The following is a 13,660-nucleotide window of genomic DNA, read 5'->3' on the forward strand; positions in this document are numbered from 1 at the left end:
ACTTAAATTTTATTTTAACCTTCGATCTCCTCGCACATTATATTCTCCTGATACCAGATTTCTGAGCTAACCTAACTAGCACGCTAACCTAACCCCACTTAAATTTTATTTTAACCTTCGATCTCCTCGCACATTATATTCTCCTGATACCAGATTTCTGAGCTAACCATGGGCTGCATTTACTCTCAAGATTCACTCGGAACAGAATATGCGTTTATTTTGTTTGTACAGTTTTCAATATAAAAATTATTTACAGAAGTTGTACTTAATTTTCCTCCCCAGTAACAAAACTGATAGGAAGTAACTGCCATGTATACGTGAAATATTGTATTCATCTCTTTGAATCTGAAGAGTGTTGAGTTGGGACGTCGAGGATGTATAGCTGGCTTAAACTTATGAAAGTGTCTTCACGTTAGCGTCTTGCGAAAAACTCTCCGAGTAGTCGCAGCCCTGTGTCGTATACCAGTTCTACTGCCGTTGTTTTGAAGAAATTAGTTCTTTAGAGAACGCTGCTGGACTTTTTATTTCTTTAGCATTGCACGTAAACGTAAACCAAGTAATACATGTTCATCCTATACATCAAAGTACAAATGAGTTCATTTTCCAAAAGTTCGATGACGGCAACGTTGTAATTTGCTGACGGCAGCCAACGTGTCCACTTGGAGTTCCACAACAACGTCTAGAAGTAGGTTATTTCAGGTTAATGTAAGTTAAGCGCTCGGGTTGTCGAAGACGTGGAATAATTAACTGTTACTGCAGACGTTTTACATTAATCAATCATGGTGAGTCTGTTTAAATATCTCCGATTTTCATTTAATTTATACCCGTTTTTGTGACAGCCTGTCCCTGCTAGTTCGACATCTGTTGGATCCTCAAGTAGATCACCATCTAAAGCAGTTGCCCCCCGAAGTGGAGGCGGCGGCACAGTAAGGCAAAGGAAGACTACCAGCACGACAACTACCCGAGCACGTAACACAGCCGCTTCCGGTGGCATGTGGAGGTTTTACACCGATGATTCTCCAGGAATTAAAGTGTAAGTTTGACACTTGTACCATCTACAATATGTTTAATACATTCGTTATTTTTTAGTGGCCCAGTACCTGTTCTAGTTATGTCCTTATTATTTATCGCTTCCGTTTTCATGTTACACATATGGGGAAAGTACACAAGATCTTAGACTAACTAGCCAATAAATCATTCCATATCTTCCGTATGCGCATTTTTGTTTTTTTTTACACGAATATAGTAATTGTTGTGTCTGTAAAGAAAATTTTTGTTGGATTTATGTACGGTTACAGTCTGTTTATGGAATCGTCGATTTATTAAATAAATTCAAGTGTAATACTTTAATAAATTTATAATTAATTATCTTTGTCTTTTGAACATATTCACAATAGATTTAAAGAGGAGAATGAGAAGTTATTTACTAACATCCACATTTGGGCCCTTTCTACCTCCTCCCTCGGACTAGAGCAGTTTGCTGTTTACATATCTTAAACGAGAATTGTAGCGAGGGAGGCTATCTTTTTATGTCGGGTCAAGATTTGCATCTCAACTCAGACGCAAGACCAAACAAGGGTCCCATTGCGTGTCTATATTGGTCACCCATGACGATACTTTCTATGTTGAAAAGCCTGAAACAAATATTTAATTTCTAAAATTGTAGTTTGCTTATCTTTTTGGTTTGTTTTCCAACATAAATTGTTAGCACACTGCACAATTGCTATTTTTGTGTCCTGTAATTGGATGTAAATCTGTTAGACATTAAACTATTATTATTATCACCCTTAATGATAAAAAAAGTAACAAAGATGATCATTTGTTTTATTGCACAGTTAAATATAATTTGCCACCGGTTTAACATTAGAAAATAAATTAACATTTTGATTGTTCCTAATTTCGTAGGTATTGTGATGTTATTGAATAATACTTACATACAAAATAGACAAGTTTTGTACAAGTTGATAACATCATCAATCTCGTCTACCATTTTAACTAGAAATCTTCTGTTTGTTGCGATCAATTATCTTAAGTACTCATTAAGCATTTTGTCTTATAACAAAAACATTCGATCGTACATTATTCACACATACTGTACCATAAATAAATTGAATATACATAGAGAACTTTTAAAAGAATTGTACCCTATATTCACAAGAACCCTTACAACATTTTAAAATATGTATACTACAAAATTATAACATTTTGTACAGGCTAAAACTACATAAATCGCATCAGGGTGAACTAAAAAGACACTATCGCTAAAACGCGCGAAGCAATCATGAGAAGAGGATATTTTCGTTATTATTAAAAAATAATTCTTAAGTATATGTACAAAAACCATAAGCTGTATGAGTATTTCATTTAAAAAATATTTGCACGCACCTCTTCCATAATTTACATTTCTTATAAAATACAAGTCTTCGCTTAGTGCTTACGATAAATTATACCTAGTGATGTTGCAGTAGGTTTCAAGATGCGTACATCCTGTTTATTTCGTGCTGATATCTCTCTTGAATATCTTTCCTCTTTAACTTGAACGCTGCCGTTACCAGTCCCATATCCGGTGACCAGACCTCGGTGCACAACTTCACAGCCGCCGGTATTTCAAATTTCTCCAATTTACCTGTACCAAAAAACTGTTGAGCGGCCCGATTACCTCAGGCGGATTACTTACATTTCTTTCCGTGCTCGAGCAGCTCCTGTAGGACGGCCTTTTCCATTGCGGGCAACGAGCACAGGTCGGCGAAGTTCTTGTTACTAATACCGTTTTTGGTCGCGAGATCGGTTAGTTGTGTCTGATTGGGGACGATGAGGGCTACGCAGTACTGTTTGCTCGAATCTCCGTAAATGCAGACGTTGTCGACGATCGGACACGTCTTCAATTCAGTCTCGACTTTTCCCAACGATACGTATTCGCCGGCCTGTAGTTTTACTAGATCCTTCTTACGGTCTGTAAAAAAAGTATTCAAATTTACCATTTTTTGTGACCAAACAAATTTTCAGAGAATTCTATTTTGGAGATATTTGGAATCTGAGCATTTTTTTAACATAATAAATCCAAAATGGAGATTCTCGGACAAGATTCTACGAATATTGTGGGCCTGAAGGGAGGTTGATAGTTTTTTGTATTGAGGAAAAGGATTAGACTAACCCAGGGGTTGGCAACCATGCGGCTCCCTCTTTTGATATAAAGTTGCGGCTCTCCGTATTTATCTAAAGAAATTAGTTCATTTGTTCGAAATTCGCCCTTTTTATTAATCATATTTGTTTACGAAATCAAAAGTACACTTGCAGCAAATAATTATCTAATTTGTGCCACTTGTTTACTTTCTGATATTCTTTTGTTTTTTTATTATAGCAGCCTACTCCGATGTATAAACACGTACTTAATTAATGAGTAGGTACTTTTGTGAAAAATATTGAATAACATAAAAACTGCAGGGTTTAAGCACAGGGCACCCCTTATAAACATTGAAGAGAACACAAAAAACAATCGAATAGCGAAATAAAATAGTGGTAGTTCCATTTGAAAAAGAATAGTTATAGCACTTTGAACAAATGGCATTGAAACAAGTAAAAATATGCAGGATGTTCTATTTAAAAAGATCAGTTATTTATTGACATCGTAAAAATGGGACACCCTGTACATTCAAAAATAATTTCTGTAGATCCGCAACCACCAATATTTTTTAGCAGGTATCAGCTATGTAGGAAAAACCGACGCAGTGTTGCAGGACCCTGTATATAGCCAAATACTATAATATTGAATCAAAATTTTTTGTGGCTCTTTAAAAACTGGGAAATTTTGTAAATTGTAATTTTTGGCTCTTCCATTTCAATAGGTTGCCGACCCCTGGACTAACCTAATGGTTAGGGAGGAAGGCTGAGTGATGGGTTTTCTTCTCTAAAGGTGAGGGTTAATAACCCTGTCGAACCTGAGATGGCAAGTACAGGGTGGCCAAATAAGAATGCGAGATACTGTATCTGGGAACCTGTCCATCGTAGAGGCTTGCGGTAAAAAAATTTATTACTAAAACGGCCACCAGAAAAAACTGGAAAATATTTTTAAGTTTCTGCAATGGCCGCTAGGGGGCGTAACTGCAATCTGGAATCTAAAAAAATGATTTTTCTGTGAATTCTGCTATATTAACCTAACAAAAAAATGTCCGGTCTTTGAAGTTGATGATAATCTGAACCTTTTTTGTTTGACAATTTTTCCTATATCTCCAAAAATGAAGTGGTGGGGGGTATTTAAAGGTTTCCGTAAAGAACACCCTGTATCTTCGAAACGACTGTAACAAACTCGGGTTAATTGAAAAGTTATTCTTCGGCTACAAATATTATAATATTTGAAGTTTTGTTAGTTTCACATATCACCGCTTGAGGGCTTTTTTCGACAGTCAGACCGAAATGGTTAATTTTCTCAAACAAATTAAATGCGTTGGTTTGATTTTTTTTTCATGAAAAAGTAGCTAAATGATGCCTAAACAAGCTCGCGAAAACCCCATTTCGATATCTTGCTCCTAACCTAAAATTTAGGCCAAAGAAAATTTTATACCCTCAAAATTTTATTTTTTAAGCGAATTTTTCCGGAATTATTTTTATTATATAATTTGTGGCCCTAAGATGGATCGATTTAAAAAAGGAAGCTTTTAATGCAGCCGTAAATGCTCGAAATCCTGGCCACCATGATATAAAAAAAATATATATAATACCTCAAGATTTCGAGATGCTGTTCTCGCGAGTTTGTTTAGGCATCATTTAGCTACTTTTTCATGAAAAAAAAATCGAACCAATGCATTTAATTTTTTTGAGAAAATTAACCATTTTTGTCGGAATGTCGAAAAAAGCCCTCAAGCGGTGATATGTGAAACTAAAAAAACTTCAAATAGTATTATATTTGTAGCTGAAGAATAGCTCTTTTGAACTAACCCGAGTTTGTTTAAATCAACTCAGCCGTTTCGAAGATACAGGGTGTTCTTTACGGAAACCTTTGAATACCCCCCACCACTTCATTTTTAGAGATACAGCAAAAATTTTCAAACGAAAATTGTTCAGATTATCGTCAACTTCGAAGACCGGACATTTTTTGTTAGGTTAATATAGCGGAATTCACAGAAACATCAGTTTTTTAGATTCCAGATTGCAGTTACGCCCCCTAGCGGTCATTTCAGAAACTTAAAAATATTTTCCAGGTTTTGCTCGTGGCCGTTTTAGTAATAAATTTTTTTACCGCAAGCCTCTGCGATGGATAGATTCTCAGATACAGTACCTCACATTCTTAGTTGGCCACCCTGTACATCACACATTGCGGCCAAAGACAATGCTTTGCCGCCAAAATTCGAAACTTTAAAGAAATGATTTGCAATTTCCTACCAGGGGGTTTTTGGGGTCGCTGATTTCGAATTCGATGTCAGAATTACGAAATTCAAAATGGCGGACTCAATATGGCGTCGTCCTTTGCAAAATATTGACTTTTTATAGAAGTCAATTGCAATTTTGTACCAGTGGATTTTCGGGGCTGTTACGAATCTGCTGTCAAAATTGCAAAAATCAAAATGGCGGATCCAATATGGTGGCGGATTATGCAAAAAATTTGAAAGTTTTTAAACGTTCCAAAACTTTGATTACAAGAAAATTTAGTAATAATAAATAAATGTGTGAAAACAACAAACGTTTTTGAAATTGTTATACAAATTTTAGGAGATATACGAATCCAAATATACATATTAACTGTTTATCAAATATAAAGTTCACTAATTATACAGAGTGTTCCTAAATATGATATAAATAAGGAAGGGTCTAATTATTTGGCTTATTTTATGGGTAAAAGTTCATATAAACATAGGTCCGCAAACGCTTCGTTACCGGTCTACAGGGTGTAAAAATTTCAAGATTTTGTTGTTTTTTCATTATATCTCTAGCAGTTTTTGAGATACTTCGCTAAAATTTTAAATACAAGGTACACTGAAGGGATTACATCATTGTTCATATCAATGACAGTGAGAATCTACAGGGTGTTGTTTTTCAGGGGTCATATTCCATTTTCTACTCATGAACTCTTTTTTTGGTGCGCAACTGATAGATCATGAAACAAGAATTTCATTTCATGGTTTATTTAGAAAGGCTTTGGTTTCTTGTAATTAGTTCTAAATTGCGATTATCGAGAAAAAAAATAAAAATCAATTTTCGATAGTTAGTAAAATAAAAGTATAATTTTTAAATTGGCCAGGCCCTGACCTTATTTTATAATATCTTACTTGTATTAGTTTTGACAGTTGTCATTGAAAATAGTATCTTGTGATTGCATATGTTAATAAATTGAAGGTTTAAATTGTACAGGGTGGCCAACTAAGAATGCGAGGTACTGTACCTGGGAACCTGTCCATCGTAGAGGCTTGCGGTAAAAAAATTTATTACTAAAACGGCCACGAGAAAAACCTGGAAAATATTTTTAAGTTTCTGAAATGACCGCTAGGGGACGTAACTGCAATCTGGAATCTAAAAAAGTGACGTTTCTGTGAGTTCCGCTATATTACCCTAACAAAAAAATGGCCGGTCTTTGAAGTCGACGATAATCTGAACAATTTTTCCTGTATCTCTAAAAATGAAGTGGTGGGGGTATTCAAAGGTTTCCGTAAAGAACACCCTGTATCTCCGAAAGGGCTGAGCCCATTTAAACAAACTCGAGTTAGTTCAAAAGAGCTATTCTTCAGCTACAAATATTATACCATTTGCAGTTTTGTTAGTTGCACATATCACCGCTTGAGGGCTTTTTTCGACATTCCGACAGAAATGGTTAATTTTCTCAAAAAAATTAAATGCATTGTTTCGATTTTTTTTTAATGAAAAAGTAGCTAAATGATGCCTAAACAAACTCGCGAAAACAGCATCTCTAGATCTTGAGATATATACATATATATATTTATATCGTGATGGCCAGTATTTCGAGCTTTTACGGCGGCATTAAAAGCTTCCTTTTTTAAATCGATCTACCTTAGGGCCACAAATTATATAATAAAAATAATTCCGGAAAAATTAGCTTAAAAAAAATAAAATTTTGAGGGTATAAAAGTTTCTTTGGCCTAAATTTTAGGTTAGGAACAAGATATCGAGATGCGGTTTTCGCGAGCTTGTTTAGGCCTTATTTAGCTACTTTTTCATAAAAAAAATCGAACCAAGGCATTTAATTTTTTTGAGAAAATTAATCATTTCTGTCGGAATGTCGAAAAAAGCCCTCAAGCGGTGATATGTGAAACTAACAAAACTTCAAATATTATAATATTTGTAGCCGAAGAATAACTCTTTTCAATTAACCCGAGTTTGTTAAAATCGGCTCAGTCGTTTCGAAGATACAGGGTGTTCTTTACGGAAACCTTTGAATACCCCCCACCACTTCATTTTTAGAGATACAGGAAAAATTGTCAAACAAAAAAGGTTCAGATTATCGTCGTCTTCAAAGACCGGATATTTTTTTGTTAGTTTAATATAGCGGAATTCACAGAAACATAATTTTTTTAGATTCCAGATTGCAGTTACGCCCCCTAGCGGTCATTTCAGAAACTTAAAAATATTTTCCAGGTTTTTCTCGTGGCCGTTTTAGTAATAAATTTTTTTACCGCAAGCCTCTATAATGGACAGGTTCCCAGGTACGGTACCTCGCATTCTTATTTGGCCACCCTGTACAGTGTACGGTAGAACTATAACATCCTGTAGATCGTTAACGAAGCGTTTGCGGGTCTATGTTTACATGAACTTTTAGTCATAAAATAACCCCTTCTGCATTTACATCATAATGGTAAGCTTACCGATAATTTTGACAACTCCATCACTGTGAATTTCACCAATGTCGCCTGTCTTAAACCATCTCTTTCCATCCGCCTCATAAAAGTCGTCCCTAGTCTTCTCTGGCAATTTATAATACCCCATGCTGATACAATCGCCTCCTACGACAATCTCCCCTCGAGGATACGGCTTATCTGTTATTCTATAGTGACCCTCTTCCCAATTAACTAATTTAATATCACAAACTGTAGTGGGCCCGCCTACTCGTCCGACCGACATGTCGTGGCCTAGAATGAACCGGTTACAAACTGTCACTAAACTCGGGGGGAATAGTACAATCCATAATTGTGGCGCAGGACGTCGTTTCGGTGAGGCCGTAACCCTGGACGATACTAATACAGAGACAGGTGTTGATTTGTTCGTGTGTGTCCGGAGATAGAGGGGCGCCTCCCGATAAGACCAACCGTATGCGTCCTCCCAAGATCTGTCTAATTTTGCTAAAGACGATTCTGTAAAAGACAGAGCATAAATCAAGTAATCAACGCATCCTGAAACAAGGCCAATTACTTAAATAAGGTAGTTATTACTCACTTGTCTACAAGAGGGGTCGAATAGCCACGGCGCGTCCACATCGTCTTATAATCGTACGAGAATTTAAATAACGCCTTCGCGACATTACTTCCTTTACTAACTTTCTCCTGTATGCCTTTCGATATCCTATCTAAAATGAGCTAAAATTTAAATTATTAGATTGGCACGAAAGAACTCGATTTAAACTTACTGGAACAGATGTCATGCATGTAGGTCGTAATACTGAAGCGTCTCCTTTTGTTCCCTTTTTGATTTTGCTCGACGAGTCTATCATGGTTAAAGGAGTCGAGTAACCTATGGCAACACCCGTACACAAACATACGCTTTCCACTAATAACTCGAAAACGTGAGCCAATGGTAGGAAGGCTATCAAGCAGTCATCATCGCGAATTGTAACGGCATTCGAAAAAGCCTTTAGAGTTGCCACCAAATTTGAGTGTACAATAACGACACCTTTCGGAACGCCTGTCGATCCGCTGGTGTACATGATTATCGCAACATCATTCGGCGACGGCATGCAGTTTTCTGTGTGTCGTTTATTAGTTGTTCGTTTCACCCTTAAATATTACTTACGTATTTTTGATTCGGCTCCTCGTTTCACGACCGTGTTAAATGGAATTATTTCCACTCCACTTTTATATCCAGAGTTCTCAAACTTCTTCAGCTGATCTTCCATGTAAATGATGGTTTTAACCGAAGGCGTGCTGGCGAGAATTTTCTTAAATTTGGGCATGAGATCGTAACTAGTAATGATGGTGGTGACTTCGGTTTCATTAATACTGTGTGTAATAGCCTCATCGCCTAAGGTGGCGTAAATCGTTACAACTACAAACAAAATCGGACTTATTCACTTTTCCTCTTAAAATAGCGGGTTCGATCCGAACACAAGAAACCATTTATCACTAGCACTACATTGCTACTTTAAATTTAAGATAGCAGGCTGGTATAATAAAAGTGTAGCATACTGGAACCATCATTTGTTTCTGATTTCTGACACCATTGCAAATGGGTTGCCTAATAGTTATTTATTTTTCATTTGCCTATTATATGTCAATTATATCTGTCATATGTGATATATGAAGCAGTCTATGACCCCCGAGGGCATAATGAGATGACAATCCATTATGCCCTCAAACTGCCTGTCAAATATATTGATGGAGTTATGTAATAAAGACAGATGCTACTTGATTCGTATGAAGCAGTAACAATAATCATTACATTTGTATATTGGAAATGCATTATTTGGAACGATGAAAAATAAAATTTTGTATGCACCTCAGGCATTACTCCATATTTAACCCTCGGGCGACTTACAATCCCTCGGGCTCTGTCGCCCTCGGCATAAATATCGCCTTAATGCCCTTGATACATAAAAAAATTAAAACAAGACTACCCTTAATTAAAATTCATATTCCTGTGTGCTCCAATGGCATGGGGAGAGCGCATGCGCACTCTCTCACATTCGATGTCTACACCACGAGCAGCTGTTACACTGCGTCCTTCTCTTTCACACGGAACAATACACCTGTTTCTCTCTCGCGCGCTACTTAAAATGTCGACTGCTCCGTGTGAAAAAGAAGGACGTAACGTAACAGCTGCTCATGGTGAACGCATCGATGTAAGAGAGTGCGCATGTGATAGAAGCAGACAGGAATATTAATTAAGGTAATCTCGACTTAATTTTTTTAGAAAACCCATTTGCAATGTGTTTGTTTACATTTAAGATTGAAAGTATGTATGTGGGATCTTAGACTATAAGACAACAACGCTGCCATTTTATTCGCTTCTACTAAAAAAAAACTATTTGAGCAGCAATAGAACAACTGCTAGCGCTCACGCCTCTCCCATAAGTACTAGCGGTTTTTTTGAAAATTCAGCGACAAATGTATAAAAAAAATTATGAGACGTTCATGGTAGCAGTGTGTCTTTTTTTTTGACAATTGTTGAAGGTACATCTTGATAGCAATTAGCAACAAATTTGTTTGTGGTCGAATATGGTCGGATCTTTACCATGGCGAAACTTACCGGGTATACTCTGTTTAAATAAACCCTGAGCTGCTATCATCCATTCCGCTCGCGTTTCCGCAAAGATTACGATGTTTTCTTTAGGCTGATTTCCCAACTCCCGAATGCCCTTACCGAAATTGGTCGCCAGCATATCCACTTCGGCGTAGGTCTTCCACATGTAATCGCCCATGACGTACTGAAACGATCTTTTAGACGCCACGCAAACGTCGCTATGATTTTCTTACCTTTTTAAAAACTCTCCCGTTCGCTTGAACCTCATCCTCTTCCGCTTTAATTTGGCGCGTGCCCAGACACTTTTTGTTCGCGTATCGTTTCACGCAAAACTCTAATACTTTCGCTAGCGTGTCGATGTTTTCTCGAACCATTTGAATGTGACATTCGCCGGGATCGCTTAAGGACCTGTAAGTTATACTCCTGGCGTCACTCGATACTGGTATCGCCTAATTGGGGGAAAGAAAAATATAAATCGCACAGTCGAAAATGAGAGAGTCTACGCTAAATGCGGCGCACCACCAGTTCACAAATGTTCCCATGATAACAAATACACAAACAAAAATAATTATTATCTAGAAACTGTCACCCGATGAAGGTGGAAAAGAACAGCTACAATATAAGTGTTTCTTTCAATTGTTTAGAAAATGTATTTCTGTGTTGTGAGATTTGGATTGTGTTTGTCTTGTTTCTATTTTAGAGTAAAGAAAGAAACCTAAGTACCTACAACTTGTAAAACACTTACAGAAAACCAGCGAATGCTAGAGAATGCCCAGAAAATGCCAGGTAAACAGGGTGAGTTTTTTTTCATTTTAAGCATTGGGATTTCGGAAACCGTAAGACATAGAGATTCGGTTAAATGAGGAAAAGAGTTGTAGTTTTAAGAGCTTATTTTAGATATGCTTTTGTTTTTTCAAAAAATCCACAGTTTACTAGATATGGGCGAAAATCAAATTTAGTGATTTTTCATTTAACTGTTGTAGAATCGTTATTATTAAAAATACAACAAAATGACACGAATAATAAAAGTTTTAGACATTTTAATGATTACCTTGATGAACATACTAATTTCCTTCTATATTTTACAACTTTTGTGTTATAATACAATATAATAAATTTTTTAAATGGTAGTCATAGTTGGCTTTGACATTTTAAAAAGGACAAATTTTTCTCTGTATAACGATAGAAGGCTTGCTAAACGTACTTTAATAAATAAACGCGCTGCAAGAATTTTCGTATTATTGAGAGGTAAATAAACAGAGTATGCCATGGAAAACAATATCTAGCGAGATGGGTAATAGTGTAACTGTCGAGGTAACTGTGGCGCTTTTGAGATATTTAAGCCATTTTCGAAAATTCACTATGAAAGTGAAATTAATAATCATATTCATGACACTATTAAAAGTAGATCGTATCATGCCATGGAAATACTGCTGTTCATTCTTGAAGACCTCAAAGAAAACTTGGATTTAATGTTTGGTGCGGAATTAGTGGATCGCGAATTCTTGAACGTTTCATTTACGACGAAAATTGGACTGGCCAACGTTATCTTCATTTTCTACCAAATGAATTTCACTCGGAATTTCAAGATATGTAGGGGGGGGGGTTGATTTGGAAGCACGACGTAATTTACGATGGTTTCAACAGAACGGTGCCCCGCCGCACAACCATCTACAAGTACGAGTGCACCTAAACCAACTATTTCCAAATTCATGGATAGATAGGAACGGGTCGTTCCTTTGGTCACCAGGATCACCAGACCTTTCAATTTACATTTTTTTTTTCGGTGTTCGAAAAGGGTTTCATTTATCAGCGAATGTATGCGACAAAAGAAGAACTATTTTGAACATTTGCCTAGACAGATTAATTTTTTGACATGTAATTACTTCAAACTGAAAGTAGAAATTTATTTGTGTCCCTAAAGTTTTAAGTGAAATATTATAATTGACTAAGTAATTAAGAAGACAAAAATGTTTCCCATGGCAACTATGTTTTTACTACTCTCAATAATACAACCAGTTCTGTATCATGTTTATTTGTCAAAGTAAGTACAACGAACCTTATGTCACTGTAAACAGAAAAAATGAACTTTTTTAAAATGTCGCAGCCAACTATGGTTGCCATTTAAAAAAATGTAAGTTTGCGTTATGACTCGAAAATTATAAAAGAAGAAGGAAAATTAATAAATGTATCTTATTAAGCGGAAAAAAATCTACAATTTTTCCTCTTTGCATATTTCTAATACTAACGATTCTACAACATTTAAAAGAAAAATCACTAAATCGCCCATATCTAGTAAACTGGATTTTTTTCAAAAAACAAAAGCATATCTTGAATAAGCTCTTAAAACGACAACTCTTTCCTCATTTAACCGAATCTCTATCTCTTACGGTTTCCAAGACCCCTATGCTTAAAATGAAAAAAAAACTCACCCTGTATATACATAAGAATCTCGCATCTACTTAAACTCGTTTCTGGTACTCTCAGATATTTCCTGCCATTCTCAAATATCGTCAATATTTAAAAATACTAAAAAACTAATATAACTACAGAGTGCTACGAAATAATGAAAAGGTGTACATAAGAATACAGCACCTACTAACCACCCTCATACCAAGAAACCACTAGTTTTAAATACACCAATCCTGTGGTACGAGCTCTGCCATCGTTGACTTTTAAATTAGACTCAAAAATTACTTCTTTGATAGCAGTAACAACTACGAGAACCCTATAAAAGTGTCGACAATGAGATATAATGACCAATGGTATATGTACCTACAGTGTGTTCATAATGAGTAGTAGCTTGACAATAGCGCCACTATTTAAAACGCAAATTGTTTGTTAAATAGTTGCAAATTTTGGGCTGTATAAAGGACATAAAGTGTCGATTATGACATGAACGCCACTATTCTTTCAAGATAGTAACCTGAGTTATCTCCAATATCTTTATTTGGGCATTTTACAAATCAAAGTAAAGAAACAAATAACAAAGTGAGAAAAAATGGCAACACAAATAATTAATAATTTATACCATAGGTATATAAAAAATAGATAAACTCGGTGCAATAGGAACTGGCGGTTGACTCTCATACCTAGGTTATCTCTCTTTAATACCGGAAAGTTGGAAATGAGAGAAAATTGATGCCCTTAAGACAGGGGTCGGCAACCTGCGGCTGGCTCTTTTAATGTAAAGTTGCGGCTCTCTGCATTTATTTAAAAAAATTAGTTCATTTTTTCGAAATTCATGTTAATGGATCTTATT

The 13,660-nt window shown here is 36.0% G+C and overlaps 1 protein-coding gene across 6 annotated transcripts in view; it reads right to left on the reverse strand.

Annotated features, from left to right (window-relative positions):
- Positions 1-1,808: 1,808 nt before the first annotated feature.
- Positions 1,809-13,660, reverse strand: part of LOC116172827 (long-chain-fatty-acid--CoA ligase 4) — a 103,651-nt gene continuing 91,799 nt past the window's right edge. For all 6 annotated transcript variants that reach the window (XM_031490114.1, XM_031490116.1, XM_031490117.1 and 3 more), the window contains 9 exons: positions 10,632-10,847; positions 10,405-10,582; positions 8,953-9,204; positions 8,570-8,904; positions 8,380-8,519; positions 8,125-8,297; positions 7,812-8,075; positions 2,678-2,953; positions 1,809-2,626 (listed from right to left, as the gene is read on the reverse strand). In XM_031490114.1, the coding sequence (XP_031345974.1) occupies positions 2,472-2,626; positions 2,678-2,953; positions 7,812-8,075; positions 8,125-8,297; positions 8,380-8,519; positions 8,570-8,904; positions 8,953-9,204; positions 10,405-10,582; positions 10,632-10,847 (1,989 nt within the window). In that variant the 3' untranslated portion in view covers positions 1,809-2,471. The remainder of the gene's footprint in view (positions 2,627-2,677; positions 2,954-7,811; positions 8,076-8,124; positions 8,298-8,379; positions 8,520-8,569; positions 8,905-8,952; positions 9,205-10,404; positions 10,583-10,631; positions 10,848-13,660) is intronic.

The sequence above is a fragment of the Photinus pyralis genome, unplaced genomic scaffold (genome assembly GCF_008802855.1).
Source record: "Photinus pyralis isolate 1611_PpyrPB1 unplaced genomic scaffold, Ppyr1.3 Ppyr1.4_LG5, whole genome shotgun sequence".
Taxonomy (NCBI): Eukaryota; Metazoa; Arthropoda; class Insecta; order Coleoptera; family Lampyridae; genus Photinus; species Photinus pyralis.